Source organism: Leucoraja erinacea, chromosome 1, assembly GCF_028641065.1.
Source record: "Leucoraja erinacea ecotype New England chromosome 1, Leri_hhj_1, whole genome shotgun sequence".
Taxonomy (NCBI): domain Eukaryota; kingdom Metazoa; phylum Chordata; class Chondrichthyes; order Rajiformes; family Rajidae; genus Leucoraja; species Leucoraja erinaceus.
The window spans coordinates 150027443-150055419 of record NC_073377.1 but is presented as its reverse complement, the minus strand read 5'-3'; the positions used below and the strand labels follow the sequence as shown (position 1 = coordinate 150055419).

Below are 27977 nucleotides of genomic sequence, written 5' to 3'. Positions count from 1 at the left end.
CTATTGAGAGTATCTATTGGGAGTTCGGGGGGGACAGCAGTCAGTCTTCACAGGTGAGCTTTCTGACCTTGTCCTCTTGCAGAAAGCACACGTCATATCTCCCTCTGGACCACGAGTTTGTCAACCAGCATCATGCCCCAGTCTCCCAGGCTGTCGTAGATTTTGTCTTATCAGTAGATCTTCTCTCAACAGCCTCCAGCCTGGCAGTGTCCCATCCCAGTATTGCCACATCTATCTCCTACCCAAAGTCCACAGATTGGACTCTGCTAGCAGAAACATTGTTTCAGTCTGCTCATGGACACATATTCCCAGGTCCATCTGTCCCTCAGTACCTCTAAGGCTTCCACCATTCATTGTGCAGATCGTAGGCTTATCTGTCCACCAAATATGCATATTCTTTTCAATTTTCATGATAAAGCTCTATTTAAAAACTGTCATCGACTCATGGATTTATATAGCACAGAAAACAGCTCCTTCAGCCCAACTCGTCCAATGCAACCAAGTTGCTCTATCTAAACGAGCTCCATTTGCCCACATTTGGCCTATATCCTAAAACTTTCCTTACTCGGTGAGGAAAATCAACGTACAGGTGTCAGGGGTTATGGGGAGAAGGCAGGAGAATGGGGTTAGGAGGGAGAGATAGATCAGCCATGATTGAATAGTGGAGTAGACTTGATGGGCCAATTGGCTTATCCCTTATGACCTTTCCATGTATCTCTCCTTACCCAGTCTTGGTTGATATGTAAATCCAGAGCCTCAGCAATGTGAACATATCCAAATTTCCATCTAAAACTACCAATCAAGTCATATCTTGCATCCTAGCATTAAAGGTGGAAAAATAAAAATCAGCCAGATCACCTGGCCTTAGTCTCAGCCTTGAATTCTCACCTGGGAAATGTGTACCCTGCTCAAAGGACCCTGCAAAGATCTATATACATAGAACAGGAGCTGGTGCCCAAATTCAAAGATATATTCCACAGTGAAATAAAAGCCTGAAACACTCCTACTTTCAAAATCACACCTTGTAGGCTGAAGTGAGAATTAAGACTTTACTGGATAATAGGACAAGAGAAGAATTAACAAAAGAATGAACCCGTGCACACAAAGAAATTGTAGCAGTATCCATTCCATCACTGGGAGCTGTTTTTATTTCATTACTAAAAGCCGAGGGAGGTGTGTGGGTTTATTTAATAGTTGAATTGATCATACAACGAGCCAGGCCACAGACTTAAGGGCCTGTCCCACTTGGGCGTCATTCGCGCGTCATTTACGTGAGATAATTTACGCGTCTGATGCACGCATGACGTGCATTGCGTGCGCGTGGCGCTTGGTGAGGCGCGGTGGCGTAGGCAGTGACGCACGGTAGCGCGCGGCACCCCAGGATTTTGGGATTCTCAAAACCCTCGCACGCCACCTGTGTAACACGTGAATGATGGCCAAGTGCAACAGGCCCTTTACTGTCTGACAAGGAAAGGGACAGGCAGATTCCACACTTGACCTTGCATGGTAACAGCACATTATGGAATGTCATTTCCTAGAGACACTTTCATCACTAAGGGAGCTACGAGACTAAACATTCTCTCTGGCAGCGTCAGTAGAGATAATGGGGCTGGCTCAAGCAAAGTAGCAGAGATAGCTCTAAAAAGCCTCCAAGATTATTTTATTGAAACAGTAAGTCTAGTTAAACTACAATTCAATGACACAAAGCTATTCAATGTGATCATGGCTGATCATCCCCAATCAGTACCCTGTTCCTGCCTTCTCCCCATGACTCCGCTATTTTTTAAGAGCCCTATCTAGCTCTCTCTTAAAAGTATCCAGAGAACCTGCCTCCACCGCAGGCAGAGAATTCCACAGACTCACCACTCTCTATAAGAAAAAGTTTCCTCGTCTCCATTCTAAATGGCTTACCCCTTATTCTTAAACTGTGGCCCCTGGTTCTGGACTCCCCCAACGTCGGGAACATGTTTCCTGCCTCTAGCGTGTCCAAGCCCTTAACAATCTTATATGTTTCAATGAGAAACCCTCTCATCCTTCTAAACTCCAGAGTGTACAAGCCCAACTGCTCCATTCTCTCAGCATATGACAGTCCCGCCATCCTGGGAATTAACCTTGTAAACCTACGCTGTATTCCTTCAATAGCAAGAATGTCATTCCTCAAATTAGGGGACCAAAACTGCACATAATATTCCAGGTGTGGTCTCACTAGTGCTCTGTACAACTGCAGAAGGACCTCTTTGCTCCTATGTTCGATTCCTCTTGTTATAAACGCCAACATGCCATTCACTTTCTTCACTGCCTGCTGTACCTGCATGCTTACTTTCATAGACTGATGTATAAAGACCCCAGATCCCGTTGTACTTCCCCTGTTCCCAACTTGACGCCATTTAGATAGTAAACTGCCTTCCTGTTTTTGCTCCCAAAGTGGATAACCTCACATTTATCCACATTAAACTTCATCTGCCATGCATCTGCCCACTCCCCAACCTGTCCAAGTCACCCTGCATTCTCATAGGATCCTCCTCACAGTTCACACTGCCACCCAGCTTTGTGTCATCTGCAAATTTGCTAATGTTACTTTGAATCCCTTCATCCAAATCATTGATGTATATTGTAAATAGCTGCGGTCCCAGCACCGAGCCTTGCTAGTCACTGTCTGCCATTCTGAAAGGGACCCGTTAATCGCTACTCTTTGTTTCCTGTCTGCCAACCACTTCTCTATCCATGTCAGCACTCTACCCCCAATACCATGTGCCCTAATTTTGCCTACTAATCTCCTATGTGGGACCTTATCAAATGCTTTCTGAAAATCCAAGTGCACTACCTCCACTGGCTCTCCCTTGTCTATTTTCCTAGTTACATCTTCAAAAAATTCCAGACCACCCACATAAATACTGCTTTGGCTTCCTTTCACATCCCAATGTTGTGCAGGCTCGCAGGTTAATTAGCCCTCTGTAAATTGTCCCTTTGGCACAGGGAGTGGATCCAAAAGTGGTATAACATAGAAGAAGATGAATGGGATTTCAATGCTGGTTGTGAACTCAATGGGTTGAAGCACCTGTCCCCATGCTGTATCTTTCAATCAATCAATCAATCAATCAATAAATCAAAATATTGCCTTCAGCCGCTAGGTAATCTGCAAAAGTGACTCGCCTGGTATTGCAAAGCCTTTCCACTTGGAACATCAATAACTACACTTGCCTCTGTGAATGCAGCTTCAACAACATGCAAGGAGATTGAGCAAAACATTTTGCTTGATTGCTACAGCATCTACCATCCCAACAATGAGCAAAGTGGTAGTTGCTAGCCTAGTCACGTCTCAAGTCTGTGATCTGAATCACCAAGGAAGGAGAGGGCTATCTGATTTGTACAAAGTCCAAGTTGTATTCCATCCTGGCTTAGAGGTATCGGCTTCCTTCATCATCTTGAATATCTCTATGTAACAGCACCCATGGAAGTACCTTCACCAGAAGGACTGCAGTGTTAAAGCAGAAGGTACATCACCAACTTTTAAAACGCAATTAAGTTTAGGCAATAAATGCTGGCCTCACCTCCCAAAAATGAATGTACGAAACAATTTCCAAATGCAACATCATTCCCAATAAATAACTTTTGGATTGCAGTCACTGCTAAAATGTTTTAAATGAATAGAAGTTATTAGATATAATTTGAAAGTACATTTGTTAGTTCTTGCGTAATGTCAACATTTTGAAGGAAGTTGAATGCTTTAGTGCTTACATTTATATATCTCCGAGGATCAATGCCTTTAAAAAGAAAACCAGGCACCAGTGAGGCTGGTAGCAGCTTTAAACAACAGACACCATTCCTGTTCCTCAGCAGAGATTATACTTTTACATTTACTAAAGCATCCTTGACAAAGACAACAGAAATGTGATTTTATTACCTGAATGTGTATATCATTTTTATAACTTTATACAAAATATATGAATCATCTCTCAATAGATTTTGTGTTCCATATATCTTTCACAGCTTATGAATCAAACTGTGTCATCAGCATAGCCTCCTTTCAGAAATTTCAAAGAACTATTCATGTGTAAGACACAAACATTCAGTCCCTACACATGAGAAAGTTTCATTGTTTTACCCTGAGTCTGCTACTATGCCAGGAAACTTGCCAGGGGAGGTAGTTGAGGCAGAGACTATCCCAACAATTAAGAAACAGTTAGACTAGAACATGGATGGGACAGGTTTGGAGGGATATGGGCCAAATGCGGGCAGGTGCGACAAGCGTAGCTGGAACACGTTGGCCGGTGTTGGCAAGTTGGGCCGAAGGGCCGTTTCCACACTGTATGACTCTATGACTCTATGACATGGAACAATAGGAATCAACTCCTGTTACAAGCCAACCTGAATCATTGACTATGTAAACTCTGCTTCTTGAAATAAACTTAGTTTTGTCACCATAGCACGTTAATTTTGCATCTCTCAGCTATTGTCTGTACTATCAAGAAACTCATCATCATCTGATCACTGAACTGCACTTCCCAAAGTTCCTTTTATATAGTGTAAAAACATAGCATCTATGTAATTTTTAAATGCATCCTGGATTTTGTCATTATCCCACTAGCCATTATTCCCTTTTTTTTACTCCTCTCCACCAATGCACCATCTTGTTTCCTCAACTGCAAACACACATGATATAAGAAAAAAAATGACATTAAGTGTTTTCTCATTGTGAGTTGTGCATTGTGAATTCTTATCAATGTTACAAAAATGCCAAAACCCACAATATTATTTAACTTTAAAAGACACTATGTTTTTTCAGTAATCGTGTTATCATAAACCAAGAACAATCTAAAATAAATAAAGAACATGATAGCAATGGAAGTAAGACCCTGAACACAATATTGAATTAATTATTAAAACAGTGGGGGTAGATTTAGTCAGGCACAAGTTTTAGATTTTGACTTTAGAAAATCAGCCCCATTTTTACCCCACCTAATTTTCTTTTCTATTAAACTCTCCTGTATTTGTTCAAAGAATGAAAGAATACAATTATGAGGGTAGAATGGACGAGAAAAGCAGTAGGTTTCACAGTGTGGTGAAAAAATTGCCTTTCTAAAAAGAAACTAAATACAGCAGAAATATTCAACTTGTGAATGGTGATTTTACTGTCTAGATAAAATAGTTGGTTTGGGTAGCAGTGATAGAGGGAGAGGAAAATGAATCTAATAGCATTGATATACAAGCTGTGATGGACAAGGTGACCACTCCAGCTGGCTTCGGTTCTACAAGGCCATAGCTGATCATGCACCTCGTCCACTTTCCCACATGATCCACATTTTCCCTGATTTTTGTCAAAAAAAAGAACTTCTGGTGCTGTGAGGAAAGATCTCTGCAAGTAATGGGTAAAAGATTTCACCAGGATTTATAATGACATTTTCACAAAATATACGGGTAACATTGGAGCAGGCCCAGCAAAATATCGCTCATGCAGTTCTTCCATGCAGGCGGCATGGTGGGGTAGCAGTAGTGTTGCTGCCCTACAGCGCTTGCAGTGCCAAAGATCTGGGTTCAATCCCAACTACGGGTGCTGTCTGTTCGGAGTTTGCACTTCTCCCCGTTTTCTCCGAGATCTTCGGTTTCCTCCCACACTCCAAAGACGTACAGGTTTGTAGGTTAATTGGCTTGGTATGTGTAAAAAATTGTCCCTAATGTGTGTGTGCAGGTACAGTGTTAATGTGCGGGAATCGCTGGTCAACGCGGACTCTGTGGGCCAAAGCACCAGTTTCCGCGCTGTATCTCTAAACTAAACTAAACCTTCAAAGTATCAGCCAGTCTTCTGCAAGGTTGTGCAGGAGGTTCAAAGAAATTACACAAAAAATGCCTGCCAGTGCTTCAAAATATAAATCTGTATTACAGTGAAACTGAACAAAATGTTATGATCTAGAGCTTGATTTTGAACCAGGCTACCTGAATTTTTATATGGACAAAAAGTAGCAAACCTTATGAATTGATCTCATTTGATCTCAATGTTCACACCAAAATTATAGGTTGATGTTTTGTTTAGTTTAGTTTAGTTTAATTTAGTTTAGTTTATTGTCATGTGTACCAAGGTACAGTGAAAAGCTTTTGTTGCATGCTAACCAGCCAGCAGAAAAACAACACATGATTACAATCGAGCCATTCACAGTGTACAGATACATGATAAGGGAATAATGTTTAGTGCAAGATAAATCCTGTAAAGTCGGAACAAAGACCGAGAGCTAGACTACTCTCTGGTTGTGGTAGGAAGGTTCAGATGACTGATAAAAGCAGGGAATAAACAGGCGCTGAATCTGGTGGTGTGCATTTTCACACCTATACTTTTTGCCCGATGGGAGAGGGAGAGGGGAGGAGAGGGGAGGAGATGGAGTAGCCAGGGTGCGACTCATCCTTGATTATCACGCTGGCCTTGCTGAGACAGCGTGAGGTATAAATTGAGTCAATAGAAAGGAGGTTGGTTTGTGTGATGAGCTGGGCTGGGTCCACAATTCGCTGCAATTCCTTGCGGCTTTGGATGGAACTGTTCCCAAACCAAGCTGTGATGCAACCCGATAAAATGCTTTCTACGACGCATCTGTAGAAGTTGGTGAGGACTAATTTGATTTTTGGCAAGAGTAGACAAGTTACACGAGTACCTGCCGTTAGCGCCACAGTGCACTACGTTGCGTCCACGAATGCCGTACGCTAATCGTACGTTATTGCCACGAGGTTTAACTCGGGTTACCTCTTGTGTCAACTCGCAACGTGAGAATGGCCTTTAAAGGTGCACCAGTGTTGAGGATTATCACAGAGGATGATTTGTCCCCTGTCCTCACTGATTGTAGTCTGTTGGTCAGGAAGTCAAGGATCCCGTTGCAGAGATGTGTGCTGACTCTTAAGTCCCGCGAGTTTGATGATAAGCTTGGATGGTGTTAAAGGCGATGAATAGTCTATGAATAGGAGTCTGAAGTTGGTGACTCTTTTATCCGGGTGTTCCAGGAATGAGTGTGGGGCCAGGGCGATAGCATCGTCCATGGACCTGTTGTGGCAGTAGGCGAACTGCAGTGGGTCAAGGCCGCAGACTGGATTTAATGCGTTCCATAATGCCGCTGTCCCGCTTAGGAAACCTGAACGGAAACCTCTGGAGACTTTGCGCCCCACCCAAGGTAATGTAAGACCTTCCACCACCTGCAACCTCCGGCAACCACCTTCAACTAGCATCGCAATCGGCTCAGACTAGAAAATTACCGATTTTTAAAACTGCAACCTATTTTTAGTCGCGGCCGGTTTTTAATTTTTTGAAATAATCGCCAGAACATAAAAGAAGCGGAAACCACTTTCGACCATTAGGGAGACTAACAAAAACCTCCGGGAACCTCCGGCAACCTCCGGGAACCGCACGGAAACATTGGGTAGGGCGCAAAGTCTCCAGAGGTTTCTGTTCAGGTTTCCTAAGTGGGACAGGGGCATAACTAGCCTCTTAAAACATTTCATGATGGTGGATGTCATGGCCACTGGACCGTAGACATTCAGGCATGAATTTGCTGATGCTCGTGTGTGCGCTATTGATTTTGAAGTTGAAGTTCAGACATTAAAAAAACTTCTATAGTTTGGAGAAGGCAACATGTTGAGAAGTTGCCAAATCAGCAAAAAGAATACAAAAACTGTTTGAGGATGGCATCATGCAGATGAATACAAGTTGGTGAGTTTAGAGTGTGGCAATAAATAGAATATATTTCAATGTCAAAACTGATCACATGACAAAGCAATTTGTTGGGGTTACGTTGATTATCCCCATAAATAATGTCACAACTTAAACTCATAAAATACATTGAAAATAAATGGGTGGTATCTACAATTATTGATGGAACCAGCAGTAACAGTGCTGGCAATGATTGGGTGAATTTTGAGCAACCTTGTGGTTATCAGCTGAAATGAATGGTGCATTATTCAGCTGTGGGAAGGAAAGCTAATTGGAAATAGAGAGTATAAACAGAGGGTGTGGGAAGGAACTGCAGACACTGGCTTACACCAAAGATAGACACAAAATGCTGGAGTAACTCAGTAGGACAGGCAACATCTCTGGAGAGAAGGAATGGGTGCCATTTCGCGTCGAAGAAGGATTATACAATTAGTGATGATATCCTGTAATATCACAGTAGAGATAACCAGAATTGAGAGACAGTTCAGAAATTGGCTACACTTAATTCTTCTTGGAAAATGAGGGATTGTTTTATCAAGAGGGGGAGATGTTATGTTAGAATCAATATTTATTTTTATATATAGTCTTTCCATCATAGTTCTGTCAGTTTTCCACTACAGCTTTGGGAGGCCAAGGGAAATGGTTGTCCTCTAACTTACCTCATGGTAGAACGTAGATATTGATAGCCAGATGATCCACCTGTGCCAGCTTTGCCACCAATCATCCTTTGCACCATACAAACATGGTTATCTTAGAGAAAGCAAGAAGAGGTTACAATAGGAAAGGCACAAAATATACATTTTTAATTACATTGTAATGTTATGCATCTTCTGTGATTATATACACATTACTCAGTTTAAGAAGAAGAGTAAAAAAAAAATTTTTTCCAGAGGTATAAGAATGAGGAAGGGCTATGATAACGGTTTAAGGGGCTGTCCCACTGTACGAGGTAATTCAAGAGCTCTCCCGAGTTAAAAAAAACAAAAAAACTCGTGGTAAGCACGTAGAATGTACGTAGCGTGTACGTCGGACGTCTCTTAGGGGCTCGTAACACTGACGGCAGGTACTCGGGAAACGCGGTAAGCTCGTGAATATGTTTCAACATGTTGAAAAATGTCCACGCGAGACCCGAGTACCTACGAGCGGCTATTACCGTAATTCTCCGAGTTCGAATCAGGGGAAACTCGGGAGAACTCTTGCATTAGCTCGTACAGTGGGGCAGCCCCTTAAGTATTAGTTTATTGACAAAATGTGATATTTGCATTGTACATAGAATTTGGCTAATTGTTTATAAACTGTATGTATGCATGTTTGCGTACGTGCATATGCGTGTTTATATGTATGTGTGTATGTATGTGGCTTATGTATGGATGCATGTACGTATGTATGTATGTATATGTTGGTGTAATTGTATGTATATACATATATACAGTATATATGTAGATGAGATAAAGTTTGTGAATTAATTGATGAGTAGCAGAGAAGGGGTAGGAATAAATAAGTGTATACTTCCTCCTACTCCTTTTCGAACATGTAATCTGTGGTGTTTATGAGAAGTTATTCAATGAGTTGTTTATAGGTTTATTGTTCATTTCATTTTATTGTTATTTTGCTTTGTTTTTCACTTTTTTTGTTTGACATGTTTGAACCAAAATAAATACTACTACATATACAGTTGGAAGGGTAACGAACTTACATCTCCATTTAGTCATAAGTGCATCAATGTCCATGAGGGAATTCAGTAACTGGAATGGCACCTGGAAACGTGGTTCTTCTCTGGAGATTTTAGAAGGAAATGATTGAGTTATTTCCACTATTTAATTTCCATTTCAAATTCAATCTTGTGTCTTCTGAAGCCATGCACCAGCACATAATAAAATATGTAAAATGGGCAGGAGATCTCCCTGCAGGAACCTGCATGACAATCTTGTGCATAACGATTGAGAATTACGCCAGACAAGTTGAGCTGGCTACTTGTAGTTCAGTTCTTTGTTTCTTTGGTCGAACAGTCCAAAGAATCAAATCATAAAGCAGCTTCCTCATTGACTGGCTCCCTTCCCTGCATTAAATACCCAACATTTTCTTTACTACGCACTGGGCTAATGGGCCTGTCCCACTTAGACAATTTTTCAGGCGACTGCCAGCGACAGTCAAGTCGCCTAAGCGAACCTTCGACCTCCTGGCAACCCACTAGGACTTCCTGGTGAGCCACCTACGGCACGAGAATTCTCGCTACTCACCATGGCGACTTCATTCTAATTGCCGCTAATTTTTCAACATGTTGAGTAATTTTCGGCGACCATAATGAGGCCGCAATTAGTTCCCAGAATGCAGGAACCCCTCACGCCCATGAAGGCGACTCCCCGGCAAACCACCCGCGAACATTTGGCAACCATGTGGCGACCGCATAGTCTCCTGCAGTCGCCTAAAAACCTCGCCTTAGTGGGACAGGCCCACAATTTTCCCCTTTGGCAAGATTAAGAAACGAATGCATCAGCTCAAATTCTACACCTCATTCAAAAATCAATTTGGCTTTATAATAGGCAAGAGTTGATAATATACTTTCTTAGCATTAGCCAGGTTGGAAGCTATAGACAACATAGTCTCCACCGTAATCATTCTCAAGTTGGGATATAGGAACATATGCAGTGGTCATCTTTTCTGAATCATCTCATCATAAATCATTTTCACACAGAGAGTGGTGAATCTCTGGAACTCTCTGCCACAGGGGGTAGTTGAGGCCAGTTCATTGGCTATATTTAAGAGGGAGTTAGATGTGGCCCTTGTGGCTAAGGGGATCAGGGGGTATGGAGAGAAGGCAGGTACGGGATACTGAGTTGGATGATCAGCCGTGATCATATTGAATGGCGGTGCAGGCTCGAAGGGCCGAATGGCCTACTCCTGCACCTAATTTCTATGTTTCTATGTTTCTATGTTTCTAATGCAGAGGTTATCCAGATTTCCTTTTGTAATTTACTGGAAATTGGAGTTACAACGCTAATAATGATATTTCAGAGAGTTTTCACTTAAATTATGGTTAATTATCAGAACCCTTCTGAAAGTTTAACCCTTATTGCTTTTTCATTTATTCTAAATTTCATATCAGCATTCATACAGCAAATATTATGACACGCTATGCTTGTGTATCGTGATTAACAAGATTGTTAAACTATGGTCTATCTTGTTGCAGCATGTATTCCTTTAGGATGCTATAATAACCAATTCCATGCTTACAGGAAGAATGTGCAGAGAACTTTTGATCCATTAGCTTATTTTTGGTGTTTATGATGGTGTTTACTGAGTATTATGTTTACATATCGTTGTGCTGCTGCAAGTAAGAATTTCATTGTTCTGTTTCAGGACACATGACAATAATGCATTCTTGACTCTCTATTGGAGGTACATTAGCAAGGAATCAAACATTGTGCAATAAACAAGAGTTGATTAAATTAGGGGTTGTTGAGATCTGCTAATCCATCTGCACTACTCAGCATCCCCCCTTATTATTTAGATTCTACTAACCTGTAGAAGTAGATCATGAGAGCCCCCTGCAATGCCTTGTAAGATATTCTCCGTTCACCTGAAGAGAAAAATTATACGTTTGTTCTAGTTCAAGTTCAAGTTCACATTTATTGCCACATGCATCAATTAGGGTACAGTGGAATTTGACTTACCATGCAGCTATACAAACAAAGGAGCACAATACACACTATAAAATAATGAACATCCACTACAGTGGAATCAACTTCTTCACTGTGGTGGAAGCCAATAACTTTGTCAATCCTCCTCCTTTGTTCATTCGTGGTCGGGGCCATGAACCCTCCGCAGTCGCCGCTATGGATGTCCCGATGTACAGGCCCTCTGGCTGGGATGCTCGAAACTCCGACATCGGGGTGGATGGACACTCCGCGGCTTGGAGGTCTCGAATCAGCCGCTTCCTACCTGAGACTGGGGCGTCACGACGTTATATGCCGCAAGCCGGTGGTCAAAGCCTTTAAAGTCCACACCGCGCCCGCGAAGCTCCGCAGACCATGGTTTCGGTATGTTATAGGTCGCAGGCCTGCGATCGGAGCACTTAAAGTCCATACTGCGCCCAAGAAGCTCCGCAGACCGTGGTTTCGGTATGTTATAGGTCGCAGGCCGGCGATCGGAGCATTTCTTCTGGCGACCCTCAGCAAGGGCTCACCCGCTTCGCGATGGAAAGTCCAAGCCGTGCCCGCGGCTAGAATCTCCGCAGACCGCAGCTTCAGGATGCCGTAGTCCACGGGCCAGCGATCGGAGCATTTCTTCTTCCAACCCCCGGCAAAGGATCCCCCGCTCCGCAATGGAAAGTCCATGCTGCGCCCGCTGCTGAAGCTCTGGACCCGACTCCGGGAGAGGCCGCACCAATCCAAGCTGTTAGGCCGCGAGGGAGGGCGAAATGCAACTAGGAGAAAAGTCGCATTCCACCGAGGTAAGTGACTAAAAACACAGTTTCCCCCAATTCCCGCCCCCACCCCCACACTAAAACACACTTTTAGATGCAATAAAAGCAACAAAAAGTGGAAAGGATGAACAGCTGCAGGCGAGGCTGCCGGCCCGTGGCGCCACGCGTCGGTCTAGTTGGAACTCACAGTTCCGCTCTGGCCACAAACATAGAAACCCGATCAGTTTGCACCTTCTTTCATGATTCATGGAGTAACAGAGAGATGCAGTGCAGAAGCAGGTCCTTCGGCCCATCGGACCATCAATCATCCACTTACACTAATCATGCATTAATCCTATTATTTTAGTTTCTCACCATTCGCATCAACTATGACTTTTACACTGCAACTTTTAAGAAACAGGTATACAAAAATGAAGGGTTTAGAGCCAGGGTTCGGGGAATATACAGGCAAATGGGAATGCCAGTGGGTCAATTGGTCAGCATGGACAAGGAACCGAAAGGCCTGTTTCCTTTCCATACAGTTAACTATGAATCTATATCTCCTCACACCATTTACCACTCACCTCACTAGGGACAATTTACAGCAGCAAATTAACTTAGCAAGCAACACAATTTTTGGACATGGATGACAACACAACTTTTGGCCGATGACAACAAATATAGATGTTGTCTATACAGACTTCAGCAAAGTATTTGACAAGGTTCCACATGATAGGCTGCTCTGGAAGGTTAGACCGCATGGGATCAAGGAGAGATTACTGAATGTATAGAAAATTTGTTTCATGGAAGGAAGCGAAGGGAGATGGTGGAAGGTTGCTTTTTGGACTGGAGGCTTGTGACTGGTGGTGTGCCTCAGGGATTGGTGCTGTTTGCTCAATGATTTGGACGAGAATGTGCAAGGCATAATTAGTAACTGTAGATGACACTAATGTGGGTAGTATCGTAGATAGTTAAGATGGTTATCAAAAATTACAGCAGGATCTTGATCAGCTGGGTAAGTGGGCTGAAGAATGGCTAATAGAGTTTAATGTAGATATCTGCATGAGGGTTTGGATTTTGGAAAGTTAAACAAAGGTAGGACCTTCACGGTGAAGTTGATGGGCTCCGGTGACTGTTTTGAGCAGAATGATTTGGCAGTTCAGGTACATAGTTCCTTGAAATTGGCGTCACAGACAGATATGATGGTCAAGAAGGCTTTTGGCACATTGGCACTCATCATCAGGATATTGAGCATAAAAGTTGGGTTATGTTACATTTTTTTCCATACCTTTACTCAACAAATGTTCATGACGTCTTACATCAAACATTGATGTGAGCACTTCCTTGCGTTTATTAAGTTCCAATAGCATATCTTCCTTCTCCTCAAATGCCGGCTTTGACTTTTGAAAAACAGCAAAACTTTCCAATAGCTTACCATATTAAGATCAAAAATTACTTTCAGCTTTAAAACATTTTTTTTTCTTCAGTTACCAAGAAATATAAGTTTACAACTAAGTTTCCAAAGTAGGAAATGTTCTATATAATCATAGCACTGTAAAATATCATTAATTTTTCATCTTTATGTTCATTAAAATGGTTTCCACATTATTCAATATTTATCTCATCATAAATTATCTTTTGCATAATTGGAATGTTCAATTATTTTCTCAGTTTAAATTATGCAACAATGTGCATTTGTTTTTGGAGAGAAGGTCAACCAAATGCATTTTGTTTTAAAAGCATGCACACGAACGTGTTCTGCAACCCTGCCCTGCATTAAATCTGATGGTGAAAGTTACCTGAATATGTGTAAATTCGTCTCTCAGTCCTCTGTCAATGTTGATTTTCAATTTGCCCCAGAAATCAAACCCATCTGGCTCAAGTCCAGGAGTTCTCTCTAGCCATTGCTGAAGAAAATAAATTGGTTAAAAAAAATAAAACATTTATGTTGAAGATTTAATTCACATTCCAGAATACAAAAATCTAGTCATCATGTGGGACAGTCAAGAAACAGGTGGTTCGGCCCATTGTACCAACCATCATGAATATCCACAGTAATCCCACTTGCTTGCATTAATTCCATACAATACAATACGATAGAAATTTATTTATCCCAGGAGGGAAATTGATCTGCCAACAGTCATAAAATATAAAATACATGAAACAGTAAATTAATGTGACGAGTGGATAGGCTTGGGATGTACATAGATTGAGGAGGTGGGGGGTGGGAGGGGGGGGCTGGGGGAGTCAGTCTCAGTCTCAGTCTACCCAACGACAGATGGGGGACAAGTTGTAAAGCTTGATAGCCACAGGGAAGAAGGATTTCCTGTGGTGTTCTGTCCTGCAAGGATCTCTTGCGGCATACTGTCCCGCAATTACATTTTAATCTTGCCTTGCTCATTCAAGCACCTGCCCAAATACCACAAATGTTACTATTTCTGTCTCCACCAACTCCTCTGGCAGCGCATTCCAGATACCAATTATTTACAAGGATTTGCCTTTCAGATCCCTTTTAAATCTTCTCCCCCTCAACTCAAACTTATTACACATTCCTTCTATGGGAAATTACACAAGTTTTCTATCTCACCTCTGCCTCCCGTATCCCTCTACCACGTCTCCTCTCAGCTTTCTTTGTTCCATGGGAAACAGACCCACTTTATCCAATCTCTCCTCATAACACAAGCAATATCCTTATTAATCTTTTTTCTCACCCTCTCTAGCTTAGTCACATCTTCCCTGTAGTATGGTGACCAGAACTGCAAACAATATTCTGTGCAGCATAACCAACATTGTGAACAACTTGTACAATCTAGGTTGACGGCTCAAGAGGAATTTGGGAAAGCTTGCACTTTCCGATAAAATCTTACATTGAGGACCATTTTCTTTCAAGTGAACAGATCATTATAATATTTTGAAGAACAACATTCACATGCATTGCTGGTGACCAGCCCAAACATCTAATACTCAATAACTATCAGTGAAACTGATGATCATTGTCATTCGAATGCTGTTTCTGAAAGTTTTTGAGGGCAGGTTAGTGAGTTTCCACCCCACAGTTCAACACATAGAAACATAGAAAATAGGTACAGGATGAGGCCATTCGGCCCTTCGAGCCAGCACAGCAATTTATTGTGATCATGGCTGATCGTCCCCTATCAATAACCCGTGCCTGCCTTCTCCCCATATCTCTTGACTCCACTAGTCCCTAGAGCTCTAGCTAGCTCTCTCTTAAATCCATTCAGTGATTTGGCCTCCACTGCCTTCTGTGGCAGGGAATTCCATAAATTCACAACTCTCTGGGTGAAAAAGTTTTTTCTCACCTCAGTCTTAAATGACCCCCCCTTTATTCTAAGACTGTGGCCTGGTTCTGGACTCGCCCAACATTGGGAACATTTTTCCTGCATCCAGCTTGTCCAGTCCTTTTATGATTTTATATGTTTCTATAAGATTACCCCTCATCCTTCTAAACTCCAGTGAATACAAGCCAAGGTTACACAAAAAAGCTGGAGAAACTCAGCGGGTCTTAAACAATACAAGCCAAGTCTTTTCAATCTGCAACCTCCTAACATCCTCTTCACAGTTCACACTGCCACCCAGCATTGTGTCATTCGCAAACTTGCTAGTGTTGCTCCTAATTCCCTCTTCCAAATCATTAATATATATGGTAAACAGTTGCGGCCCCAACACTGAGCCTGCGGCACTCCACTCGCCACTGCCTGCCATTCTGAAAAGGACCCGTTCACTCCTACTCTTTGCTTCCGGTCTGCCAACCAATTTTCTATCCATGTCAACACCCTACTCCCAATACCAATAACATCATCTCATCAACTTTCCATTAGCAGACGGGTCAAACATTAGGAGGCTAAGGGTGAAAATAATCAGCAGATGAGTTAGAAGGGAGATGAGATTAAAAAAACTTCTACTCACTGACTCACTGGTCTGGAGCTCATTGCCTGAAAAGATGATGAAGCCAAAACCCCCCGTCATATTGAAGCAGAACTTGTGAGGCCACAGAGTTAGTCATGGACATTTGAATTAGCCTGGGTTGGTTATTTTCAACCAGCAGAGAAATGATGGGCTGAATATATTGTACATTTTTTTGATGATTCCAAGTCTACGGCCAGTAAAACCTGAACAATTCAGATCATGGGCAGATAACCTTTGTGTCACTACATGCCATCCCCCAGAAAGAGTGTGATCAATTAACACATTTAGAATAATATATTTCATCATGACATTGAAGGAGGTCATAGAAACATAGAAAATAGGTGCAGGATTAGGCCATTCAGCCCTTCGAGCCAGCACTGCCATTCAATATGATCATGGCTGATCATCCAAAATCAGTACCCCGTTCCTGCCTTCTCCCCATACACCTTGATTCCGCTAGCTCTAAGATATATCTAACTCTCTCTTGAAAACATCCAGTGAATTGGCCTCCACTGCCTTCTGTGGCAGAGAATTCCACAGATTCACAACTCTCTGGGTGAGAACGTTTTTACTCATCTCAGTCCTAAATGGCCTATACATTAATCTTATCTTATGTAGCCTATCATTCCATGTCATCTCAGAGCATTCCATCATTCCCATTCCAACACTTATTTTGTTGCAACCGATTCTCTCTCACATACCAATCAACTTGTCCAATTCTCCTGCCACCCACTAGGAGGAAATCAAGTAGCCAATTAACGTACCTCCTTGTCTTTGGGATGTGGAAGGAAATGGACTCACCCAGAGGAAGTCCCATACAGACACAGGAAGAATCGACAAATGTAATGCAGATAACACCAGAGATCAGCATTGAACCCAGATCCCCAGACCTCCATTCCATCGAGGGGATCTATCGCAGTCGCTGCCTCAAAAAGGCTGGCAGTATCATCAAGGACCAACACCATCCTGGCCACACACTCATCTCCCTGCTACCTTCAGGTAGAAGGTACAGGAGCCTGAAGACTGCAACGACCAGGTTCAGGAATAGCTACTTTCCCACAGCCATTGGCTCGGACAAAACTCTGAACTCGGACAAAAATAGCCCATTATCTGTTATTTGTACTTTATCAGTTTATTTATTAATGTGTGTATATATTTATATATGGATACACTGATCTGTTTTGTAGTCAATGCCTACTATGTTCTGTTGTGCTGAAGCAAAGCAAGAATTTCATTGTCCTTTCAGGGACACATGACAATAAACTCACTTGAACTTGAACTTACATAATACACAATACACACAATACAATTTATTTGTCACGAATCTCATAGAGGCTTAAATGAAATGTTGTTTCTGCAGTCATACACACAAGAAAAAAAGACCCAAGACACAACACAATTTACACAGACATCCATCACAGCGCATCTCCTCCTCGCTGTGATGGAAGGCAAAAAACTTATCTCTCCGCTGCACTCCCCATTCCCCTCCCGATGTCAGAGTCAAAGTCCCCGGCGGGCGATGGCAATTGTCCCGCGGCCATTAACGCCGCGCCGGGTGATGCAAGGCCGCGCTCCGGGTCTTGTTGTTGGAGCCCCCGGCGGGCGCTAGCAAAGTCCCGCAGCCGTTGAAGCCGCGCCGGGCGATGATGTAAGGCCCCGCTCCAGGCACTCCTCGACCCCGCGACTCGGGCGGGTGAAGTCGCCGTTGCGGAAGCCCCGAAAAGCGGTCTCCCAGCAGGGACCCGCGGGCTCCCGGTGTCACTGTCCACCGGACCTGCGGTAAGCCACCGAATCCCCGGGATCGGGTCGCAGCCGAGCTCCACCACAGCTCCACCCGCTGCGAAGCCGGCCAGCTCCACGATGGTGAGTAGGTCCGCAGCTCCGCGACTGGAGCCCCAGGTCGTTCCTTGAACTCGCTCAAGCTGTGAGGAGGTCGATCTACTGGCAATGCCAGTGCCCAACCTTTCCACCCACACACAGTGATAGCATGATTACCAAGCACTCCACCATCAACACCTGGCAGGTCACCACCAAACAGAATCTCAACTGCTTCAAGACATCATGACTGCCCTGTGCACTCTATAACACACACTACAGGTATTCACTTAGGCTTCCCTAACATGGAGAAATATAGTAGGCACATAGGTACACCACCATCTTAATCGGAAATAGATGAGCATACCTTCATGATTATTGACACTAAATCCATGAAGTCGCTACACAATAGTATCATCACTAAAATAATGCAGCAGTTCAAGAAGGAAGCTCGCCAAGAGCTCATGCAGTTTAGGAGAAAAATTAACATTTGGCTCTACCGCCAATGCTCACATACTAGAAAATTGGATTGGTGCTGACAGTCTTGGAAGAGTGCATCAGATGAAGTGTGGCAGCAAATACAAACAGCTTTGGAATAAAAGAGTCATGTGGACTCTACATACACATGCCCCTAACCACAAAAAATGATCTCTTCTCCTGGTCCACCATGACATTTGCATCCAGTGAGTTGCAGCCCCTGGTGGTTCTCATCAAGCTCTAGTTTCTGAAAGAAGTCTTATTTATCTCTGACTGGCCAGTTCCCAAACAGCACCCTCCCTATCTCCACCATCACACCTGGCCTCGAATTGTCGATGGACCTGATTCTCTGACCCTCCCACAGGTCCAGATATAACCATCTGTTGAAACCCGCAATCTACATCTCCCGTGCACAGCTTCTTCTTCTTCTTCTTGCGTATGGCATGCACAGCCTAAAGTTGTAAGACAACTTGGTCTATTTGATCTTATTCGATTGTGCACACCAGGTTGATTGCATTCGTCGAAACTGGGCGGACCACGTGAAGGTTGCAATCTTCCACCCCGTGCACAGCTTGCTCACACTCCCTTCTATATCCCAATCCAAATCCTGATCTTTGGCCCAATCTAAGAAAAGACTTGAACTGATCCCTTTTGCTCCCAGAACCTAGTCTGAATCTCGGATGATACATGTGTATGGATGAAAAACTGCAGTGTATATTTACAGTTGTCCAAATCCTTGGTGTGGTGCACAACAACCATACAACACACCAAGGGGCACTAGATTTACTTGTCAGGTGATCTTATGATCGGGCAGGGGAAGGCAAGAATAATCCTCCCAGCCACTTAGTATTGCCTTCTCCCATAAATACTCTTTCTCATTTCCTCCCATCTCTTTTCCTTCGAGAGCTATTTCGAAGGCTATTCCGGTTCAGCATTTCATCTTTGCTGCTTAAGATGGGAGAGAAGTCAACAGCTCATCAGTCTTTGTCAGATCAGATCCAATTTGGCCTATATATGAATCTAGACCCGCAATAATGAAGAAGAATTTACCATTCATTTAGGGATTGTTAGTTTCTGGAAATAAATGCAGCCACATCTTGTGATACCTAGACTCCACGAAGGGGTAAGTACATTCCAATGGCACTTTTGTGAGGATTTGTGGCCAAATATTAGCCCTCATTCAACAACACAGAGCAATTATTGATATCAAATGTGTCCTGTAAAGTCATTGAATAGTATCTGAATATTCTAAATACCTCAACTAGCAGCAAGAGCGTAGGTTCCTGCTCAGATCGAAGTAGTAACTCATTCTCCTTCCCTTTGAAGAAGTCCCTGTAGTGTTTTCTGTTGTACGGAACTCGCAGATTCTCAGGAACTCCAATCTTATTCTCCAGAAGGCGAAATTGCAGGCTCTGAAATCCAGATGCAGGTACTAAATATTTTCTTAAAAAACAAATGACACCAAGTAATTAGTGTGTTACAGGCACCGTGATAAAAATTATGAATATTCAGTGCAAACTACAATCTACTTTTTTTAATGCATTATATGAAAATGTACTGGTATGATAACTGGTAAGTGTATCTATCAGCCACCTTCATGAAGAATAACATAACCGCAAGCAGTAAAACGTATTTTAGACAATCCAGTAACCACAATCCGACATTTCATAGATATCGAGATATAAAGTGGTTTACATCTGCTTTTTTTCCGTTCTTCGACTGCCCCCCCCTTGTATCTAAAGGTAATGAATAAGCTATCGCTCGCCTTTCTGCAATAGCCATCCCTAATTCCACCAGCTGAGGGGATAATGGGAGACAAAGGCCTAACAACATCCAAGAAATAAGAACCGTGCATTTGAACTGTCAAGGCACGAGAGGTAAATGAGATTAATAAAGTTGGGTGCTCAATAGTCAGCATGGAAATGGTGAACTGAAGAATCAATTTCTATGCTGTATGATTGCACAAAAAGCTGGAGTAACTCAGCGGGACAGGCCGCATCTCTGGTGAGAAGGAATGGGTTACATTTTGGGTCAAGACCCTTCTTCAGACTAAGAGTCTGCCTGCCCAGTTGAGTTACTCCAGCTTTTTGTGTCTATTGTCAGTTTAAACCAGCATCTGCAGTTCCTTCCTACACATTTCTATGCTGTATGATTTTACAATCCTAACATCTTATCCCGAACCTCATGTGCTCCATTTGCCCTTGTGCTAGAAATCTTGACATTGATTGTATGTAGTTTGTGTCACGTCTTCCACACGTGGTTCCTCAGGAGAAAAAATCAATCCTAAAATTCCCAACTGTTAGAGGAATTACAAGTAAAACGTTTTAGCTGCCCTTCCATGGAATCTTTATTCATGTTTCCAAACGCTTATTCAATTGTTACTCTGCAAATACCCAATCTTTTTATTTTTGTTTACATTCTTTACCTTTTCACTTTAAGGTAGAAGCATTAGTTGGAAAGCAGCCACAGTCTCTGCAATATTTTAGTGCTTTAGCCCAAATTGGTTTGTAAAAAAATCAAATTAGCACTTCTTCCCACCACTTTGCACAGTTAGAAACATAGAAACACTGAAAAATAGAAAATAGGTGTAGGTGTAGGCCATCCGACCCTCTGAGCCAGCACCGCCATTCAGTATGATAATGACTGATCATCCAAAATCAGTACCTCGTTCTGGCTTTTCCCCATATCCCTTGATTCCCTTAGCCCTAAGAGCTAAATCTAACTCCCACATTTGCCTAACTTCAACATTTGCATTTAGATGCAATTGCATACACTCTGCACTAACACAATCTCAAGAATTGCTCTCTTGGATTATTAATTTAGCAGTAAACTTATCATAATTATTGAATTACCTCTCAGATTGTCATCTTTTTAAATTTGCTTCTCAGCTGATCTGCATTAATCTGTGCTCAGGTTGAGCAGAACCAGAATCCCCACACGTTTTCAGTGTCAGATAATTTCATCAAATATAGTGTTTTTGTATTACATTTGAGGCCCAAAACCCTATTAACGTCTGAGCATGGTTCAACTTTCAATTGATGATAGACACAAAGTGCTGGAGTAACTCAATGGGTCAGGCAACACCTTTGGACAAAAAGGATGGGTGACGTTGCGTGTCGGAACCCTTCTTCAGACTCCGAAGAAAGGTTCTGAAGAAGTCTGAAGAAGGTTTCCGACCCAAAACGTTATCGTCCTTTTTCTCTGGAGATGCTGCCTGACTCACTGAGTTACTCTTTGTGTCTATCTTCAGTTTAAGCCAGCATCTGCAGTTCAAAAGGTATGGGTGATGAGAGCAGAGTTAGGACATTTGACCCATCAAGCCTGCCATTCAATCATGTCTGATCTATCTCTCCCTCCTAACCCCACTCTCCTGTCTTCTCCCCATGGCTCCCGATACCTGTAATCAAGAATCAAGAATCTATCTATCTCTGTCTTAAACATATCCATTGACTTGGCTTCCACTGCTTTCTGTGGCAACAAATTCCACAGATTCACCACCCTCTGACTAAAGAAATTCCTCCTCATCTCCTTCTTAAAGGAACGTCGTTTAATTCTTAGGCTAGGCTCTCCCACTAGTGGAAACATCCTCTCCACATCTATTCTATCCAAGCCTTTCACTGTTCGGTAAGTTGCAATGAGATTGCCCCTCATCCTTCCAAACTCCAACGAGTACAGGCCCAGTGCCGTCATACGTTCATCATATGTACAGGCCCAGTGCCGTCAAAAGTTCCTTTCTACATTACTTTTAATTGTATGTCTCATTTGAAGGCTGAGCCATGGATAGGTCTGGTGAGATTAAAGAAACACCACCAGTACTGCAACATGGATTCCTGATTTCAGGTGGAACCTCCTGCAGAATTTCAGCCCACTGCTGTTGAGAAATTCTGTATGTTGGATACCTGGTGAATGAAAACATTTAGCATACCCCATGGTTGAAAATGTTACTTCCCCAAAATTTGAGGAGCTTGCACAACTCCTCAAACCTATGCCCAAGGATAGACAAGGACACCAGACCCTGAATTATTGGGACTTCCTTTCTTTTGTTTTTTTATTTTTAGTTATAGAGATACAATGTGGAAACAGGCCCTTCAGCCACCTGGTCCACGCCGACCAGTGATTCCTGAATATTAACACTATCCTACACACACAGGGGCCAATTTTTACATTTACCAAGCCAATTACCCCACAAACCTGTACGTCTTCCACAGGGGAAAATGGAGGAGGACTGGCCAAATTTTGTGCCTTCCACCACAGTGATAAATGCTGTGGTGGATGTTTGTGGTAAATGTTTAGTGTATTTTTACGTATTCTTTTTCATTGTACCGCTGCTGGCAAATTCATTTCACTTGCACTTTATGTGCAAGTGATGAATAAAACTGATTGTATTGGATTGGATTGCCTTTGGAGTGTGGGAGGAAACTGAAGATCTCAGAGAAAACCCACGCAGTCATGGGGAGAATGTACAAGCTCTGTACAGCATAGGTAGTCGGGATTGAACCCGGGTCTCCGACGCTGCAAGCACTGTAAGGCAGCAACTCTACCGCTGTACCACCGTGCCACCCGTTCTCTTTCATTAAATAACTTGGGGCGTGATTAATGGGTGCAATAGCACTAACATGAATTTGTCCAATTGGCAGCTGCTGAAGACATGGGCCAAAATGTCCCTGGAATAGTCCCAGAGCTCCCAGTGAGCAATGGTCATTGGTCTGGCCATTGATTTGGTCATTGTATTCGGATAATCATGTGGCAAAAAATCAGAAAAACCCATCATTATGTGCACTTCACTATGGCTCTATCTTCAATCTTTACACGGATACCTCAATTAAATAGATACTAGTATGTGGAACGTGTACGCAAATATACTTGTTGAAAACTATTCAGTGAAGTGGCAAATGATAAAGGGTTTTGTGTCAAAGTTCAGATGTATTGTGAATTACATTTGCTTTGTTCTGTTCCAACTAATAATTGTAGAAGTTTTCTACCTGAAATCATAGAAATCCAAAGACGTCATTGTTTCCATAACTGAAAACTGGTCCAGCAGGAGTTTAAGTATCATTGCAATTCGATGAATTCTTGAAACCACTTTCAACATATTTCTCTCATTTCTTACCTGAAACACAGTTTTTTCCATAGATTATAATTCAATATGAATGATAAAACTGAAATGCCAAACTCCTCCTACATAGCAAAAACAAATAAAACCAGTACAAAAAGATACAGGAATGTCTCAAAGTTACTAAATGGTTAGAAACACTTTCTAGCTTTACTTCTGAGTTGTTCTTATTGAATTATGAGTTCTGATCGGTTTTCAGCTTTGGAGAAAGAATAAACAAAGATGAGCACTTTCTCACAAGTGGCGATGGTTATGACACTGATTAACATTCAGATGCTGTGAGTGTAAATTTCAGGACTGAAATTCCGCAAAGACATTCACGGCATCAACTTTGCAATGAAATACTCGCATTTCTGCGTGCGGCTAACACTTCTCCTTGAGCAAATCCTGGCAAGCTTGGGATATCTGTACATCCGCATTAACACAGAAATCCCAAGTCTGCTAATAGCATACAGCGAGGCATTTTGTCGTCTTGTTGTGGTATTTCTCCACAACTTAAAGTGGTGATTTCATTGTAACAATAGGCATGAGGTAGGATTCAATGTAGCAATGTTACAAAATTTTGAGATTTAAAAAATCAAGTCAGTAATTTATCCCAATCATAAAAAGAAGTTTAAATTGTCACCTAATTCACTTTCATATTTCCAGTATTAATAAAGTTATGGCCATTTTCATACTCTGAAATTAGCATCTTATTCTCTATTGCTTTTCCATTGACTTAACACAAAAGCTGTGATCGAGGACAGTCAAATGGCCATAACTTTCTTAAAAATTTAAGAATTAAAAAATTAAGAGAACTAAAAGAAATTTTCAGTTATTGTAGATTGAAGCATTCTGAAACAAATATGAAACAATCTTACTTAGATGACTTGAAATTAAAGCATATAATTATTTAGTTACCTAATTGTAGCTAATTACAAAAATTACTAGATCTAAACATCTATCAATTTCTTAAGAATAGATTAACATTTTTAAATAGCCTAAGTGTCCAAATAACATTCACACAAGAATTCACAATATAACATAATTTTAAAATCCCATTGTCATGGGTTTATAGGCCAAATGGAAGGAATTTAATGTTTAATACATGTAAATTAATGGCCATTTAAATCAACTTGTCTGTGGGTTTTTCTGGAACGCGACCATTTGTAACGTTGCGGTTTGCAGTGGTTTAGATCCCCATATCGGCATGAAAAACACTGCCAGTTGCTATGGGAGCTAAATCACCGTTTTGCAACTTAAAATGTGAACTAAAGGTATCTTAAGGACCACTTTTATACATAAAAATAAACCGCTTTCTTTTACCTGTCACCTATATGAAATCCGTTCCCATTGTCGGCGTTGACAGCTTTAGAAGCTGATTTTAAAATTACTCCAGCGCTGAATGAGTCGGGCGATGTAAAAAAAAAATACACAGAACGCCCGTCGGAAAGAATCTTCAGCAAAAGCTTGCACTCCAACCAAATATAATTCAGGACAAGGTAGGGAAAAAAAAACGTGTTTTAAACCCTGCCCCCCCCCCCCCCCCTTTCCCCCCCCCCCCCCCTCAAAGGCGGCAAAATCGCACAGAGGGTCAGTGGCAGAATTGCAGCGCCGCTGAAGGTAAGTATTGTAACATACCTATTCAATGCAAGTTATTCTCCATTGACTTCAATACATGATGACAGCAAGGGAATAGGGAGTTAGTACTGTTTTTCTTTCAATTAATTACATAAACATTTCCTTTTTTAAAAGTGTTTAGACACTTTATTTGTCAATTATTGACCGCTACATCTTTCTAACAGCTTTGGAATGTTTTTCAATATCAGAAACAGCCTTGACCCTCTATAAACTATGAGCTGTGGCTTGGGCACCACCCTACAAACATTTTCAGCAATTTGTGTGAGTGATGCTTATTCTGGCCCCTCCATATTATTTATGTTGTTGAAGGCTTTGCAGCTAAACGGGGCTTTGCTATTGAAACATTTGAGGATCTGTTTGCCTGCACATTGTCATTGAAGAAATCACACATGGTGAGTTTACGCAGATTGCACAGACGAAAGATGCTGGTTCAGGTCAAGTATTAGATTATGGTCAAAACCCTGCCCAATTATCAAATAATCTGTTGTTGTTTAGGGAAAGAAACATGGAACCCCGGAATATAGGTGCAGGAGGAGGCCATTTGGCCCTTCGAGCCAGTACTGCCCTTCAATACGATCATGGTTGATCATCCTAAATCAGTACCCCATTCCTGCTTTCTCCCCATATCCCTTGATTCCATTAGCCGTAATAACTATATCAAACTCTCTCTTGAAAACATCCAGTGAATTGGCCTCCACTGCTTTCTGTGGCAGAGAATTCCACAGATTCACAACTCTCGGTGTGAAAAAGGGTTTTCCTCATCTTTCAGTCCAAAGTGGCCTACCCCTTATTCTTAAACTGTGACCGCTGGTTCTGGCCTCCCCCAACATCGGGAAAATGTTTCCTGCATCTAGCCTGTCCAATCCCTTAAGAATTTTATATAATCACCTCTCATCCTTCTAAATTCCAGTGAATACAAGCCCAGTCGATCCATTCTTTCATCATATGTCAGTCCCGCCATCCCGGGAATTAATCTGGTGAACCTACGCTGCACTCCCTCAATAGCAAGAATGTTCTTCCTCAAATAAGGAGACCAAAAATGCACACAATACTCCAGGTGCGGTCTCACCAGGGCCCTGTACAACTGTAGTAGGACCTCCTTGCTCCTATACTCAAATCCTCTTATTATTAAATAAATCATCTAGTCAGAGTACTAGAAGTCACTCCCATACTGTACAGGACTGGAATCATGGACTTATGTCTTGAATGCCAGTCTGATTAGAACATTTTCAAACCATCTGTTATTTCATGAACAAAATGCTTTAAGCATTAAGAATATCTAAAAGTAAACATTCTCATGACTCGGTATAATGAGTAGTCTATCTTGCTACAGGGACACAAGAGATTACAGATGCTGGAATCTGGAGCTAAAAGCAGACTGCTGGAGTAATAGTGACCGAACAACATATTTGCAGGCAAAAGGATGGTCAATGTATCAGGTCAGGACAGAGAGTGTGGAAGGAAGATAGTTAGTATAAAGACCGAGGCAGGTAGGTACCAGGTGGAACCAGGTGAGGTGGAGGATGATGGAGCCCACTGAGGAAAAGGAAAAGGAGAGTTTGGAGGCAGAGGCTAGTGAATGATAACAAACATCCCTGTGCATTTCACTGAAAAACTGAAGAATGCCTAACATTCGTATTTACAGTCCTTGATGTAAAATCACTTGACTGGCAAGAGGCAAGAATGAAATAAAAACAGAAGTATTTAATGGATCAAACAGCATCTTTGGAGAGAAAACAAAGTTAATGTTCTAGCTCAGTGGCCTTTCATCAGAACAACAAAGTTGAGCGGCACGGTGGCGCAGCAGTAGAGTTGCTGCCTTACAGCGCTTTCAGCACCGGAGACCCGGGTTTCGATCCTGAATAAGTGTGCTGTCTGTACGGACTTTGGATGTTCTCCCCGTAACTTGTGTGGGTTTTCTCCGAGATCTTTGGTTTCCTCCCACACTCAAACAATGTACAGGTATGTAGGTAAATTGGCTTAGTAAATCTAAAACTTGTCCCTAGTGTGTGTAGGATAGTGTTAATGTGCGGGGATTGCTGATCGGCAAGGACCCGGTGGACCAAAGGACCTGTTTCTTTGCTGTATCTCCTAAAAAAAAATAAAGTTGGACACCAAACTTATTTCGATGCACAGAAAATGTGAGGTAGGGAATCAGTATGCAATGGGGGGGACTGAGAATGATTGAATGCCACAGATAACTGATGGAGGTGTAAGCTGGAAAGGGCTGGCAGTGTCAGCTAGCAACACCAGTGTGTCAGCAGCCTGGCTTGCTAAGTATTTCCAGAATAGTTATGTTTTTATTCATATTTTTGGCATTTGCAATCTGCTTTTGCCTTTCGAAGGAAGATTGATCTTCAACTTATTTAATTCCTTTTTGTAAGTTAAGTATTGTCATATTGCGTGTCCCTCAATTCCGTGTCCCTCACCATCTTCCAGTCCCGCCTCAAGACCCATCTCTTCACCTCTGCCTATCCTTAGCCCCACGTGCCCTCCCTTTTCATCTGTGCATTAATTGCCTCATACTGTGTTTTGTATTGAATTCTGTATTTACTTTGTGTACTAGTCATGTCTCTACTATTTATTTCATTCCCCTTACATGTTTGTCCTCTACCTGCTAAATATTTGTAAGGTGTCCTTGAGACTCTTGAAAGGCACCCATAAATAAAATTTATTATTATTATTATTATTATTATATTGACATTGACATTGATAATTACTATGCCAGGTTTGTGTGACAGGCACAATTTTATAAGTAGAATGGCCTGTAAAAAATGCACTTCAAAATATTGGTTAGGATATCATGGAAACATCAGCACAGAAGGACACGACATTTGTCTATGCCAACTTTAAGGTAGTTAGTCCAGACTCAAGTCACTGCAGATGCTGGAATCAAGAGCAAAACGCAAAGTGCTGAAGGAATTCAGCAGGTC

At 42.1% G+C, this 27977-nt stretch overlaps 1 protein-coding gene across 1 annotated transcript in view; it reads right to left on the bottom strand.

Annotated features, from left to right (window-relative positions):
* LOC129703319 (tryptophan 2,3-dioxygenase-like) overlaps positions 1-27977 on the bottom strand; it is a 62442-nt gene that overhangs the window by 13748 nt on the left and 20717 nt on the right. Inside the window, exons 5-11 of the mRNA XM_055645685.1 lie at positions 23294-23421; positions 19568-19754; positions 13892-13999; positions 13381-13492; positions 11210-11267; positions 9384-9463; positions 8347-8437 (exon numbers count right to left, since the gene is read on the bottom strand). Of these exons, the coding sequence (XP_055501660.1) occupies positions 8347-8437; positions 9384-9463; positions 11210-11267; positions 13381-13492; positions 13892-13999; positions 19568-19754; positions 23294-23421 (764 nt within the window). The remainder of the gene's footprint in view (positions 1-8346; positions 8438-9383; positions 9464-11209; positions 11268-13380; positions 13493-13891; positions 14000-19567; positions 19755-23293; positions 23422-27977) is intronic.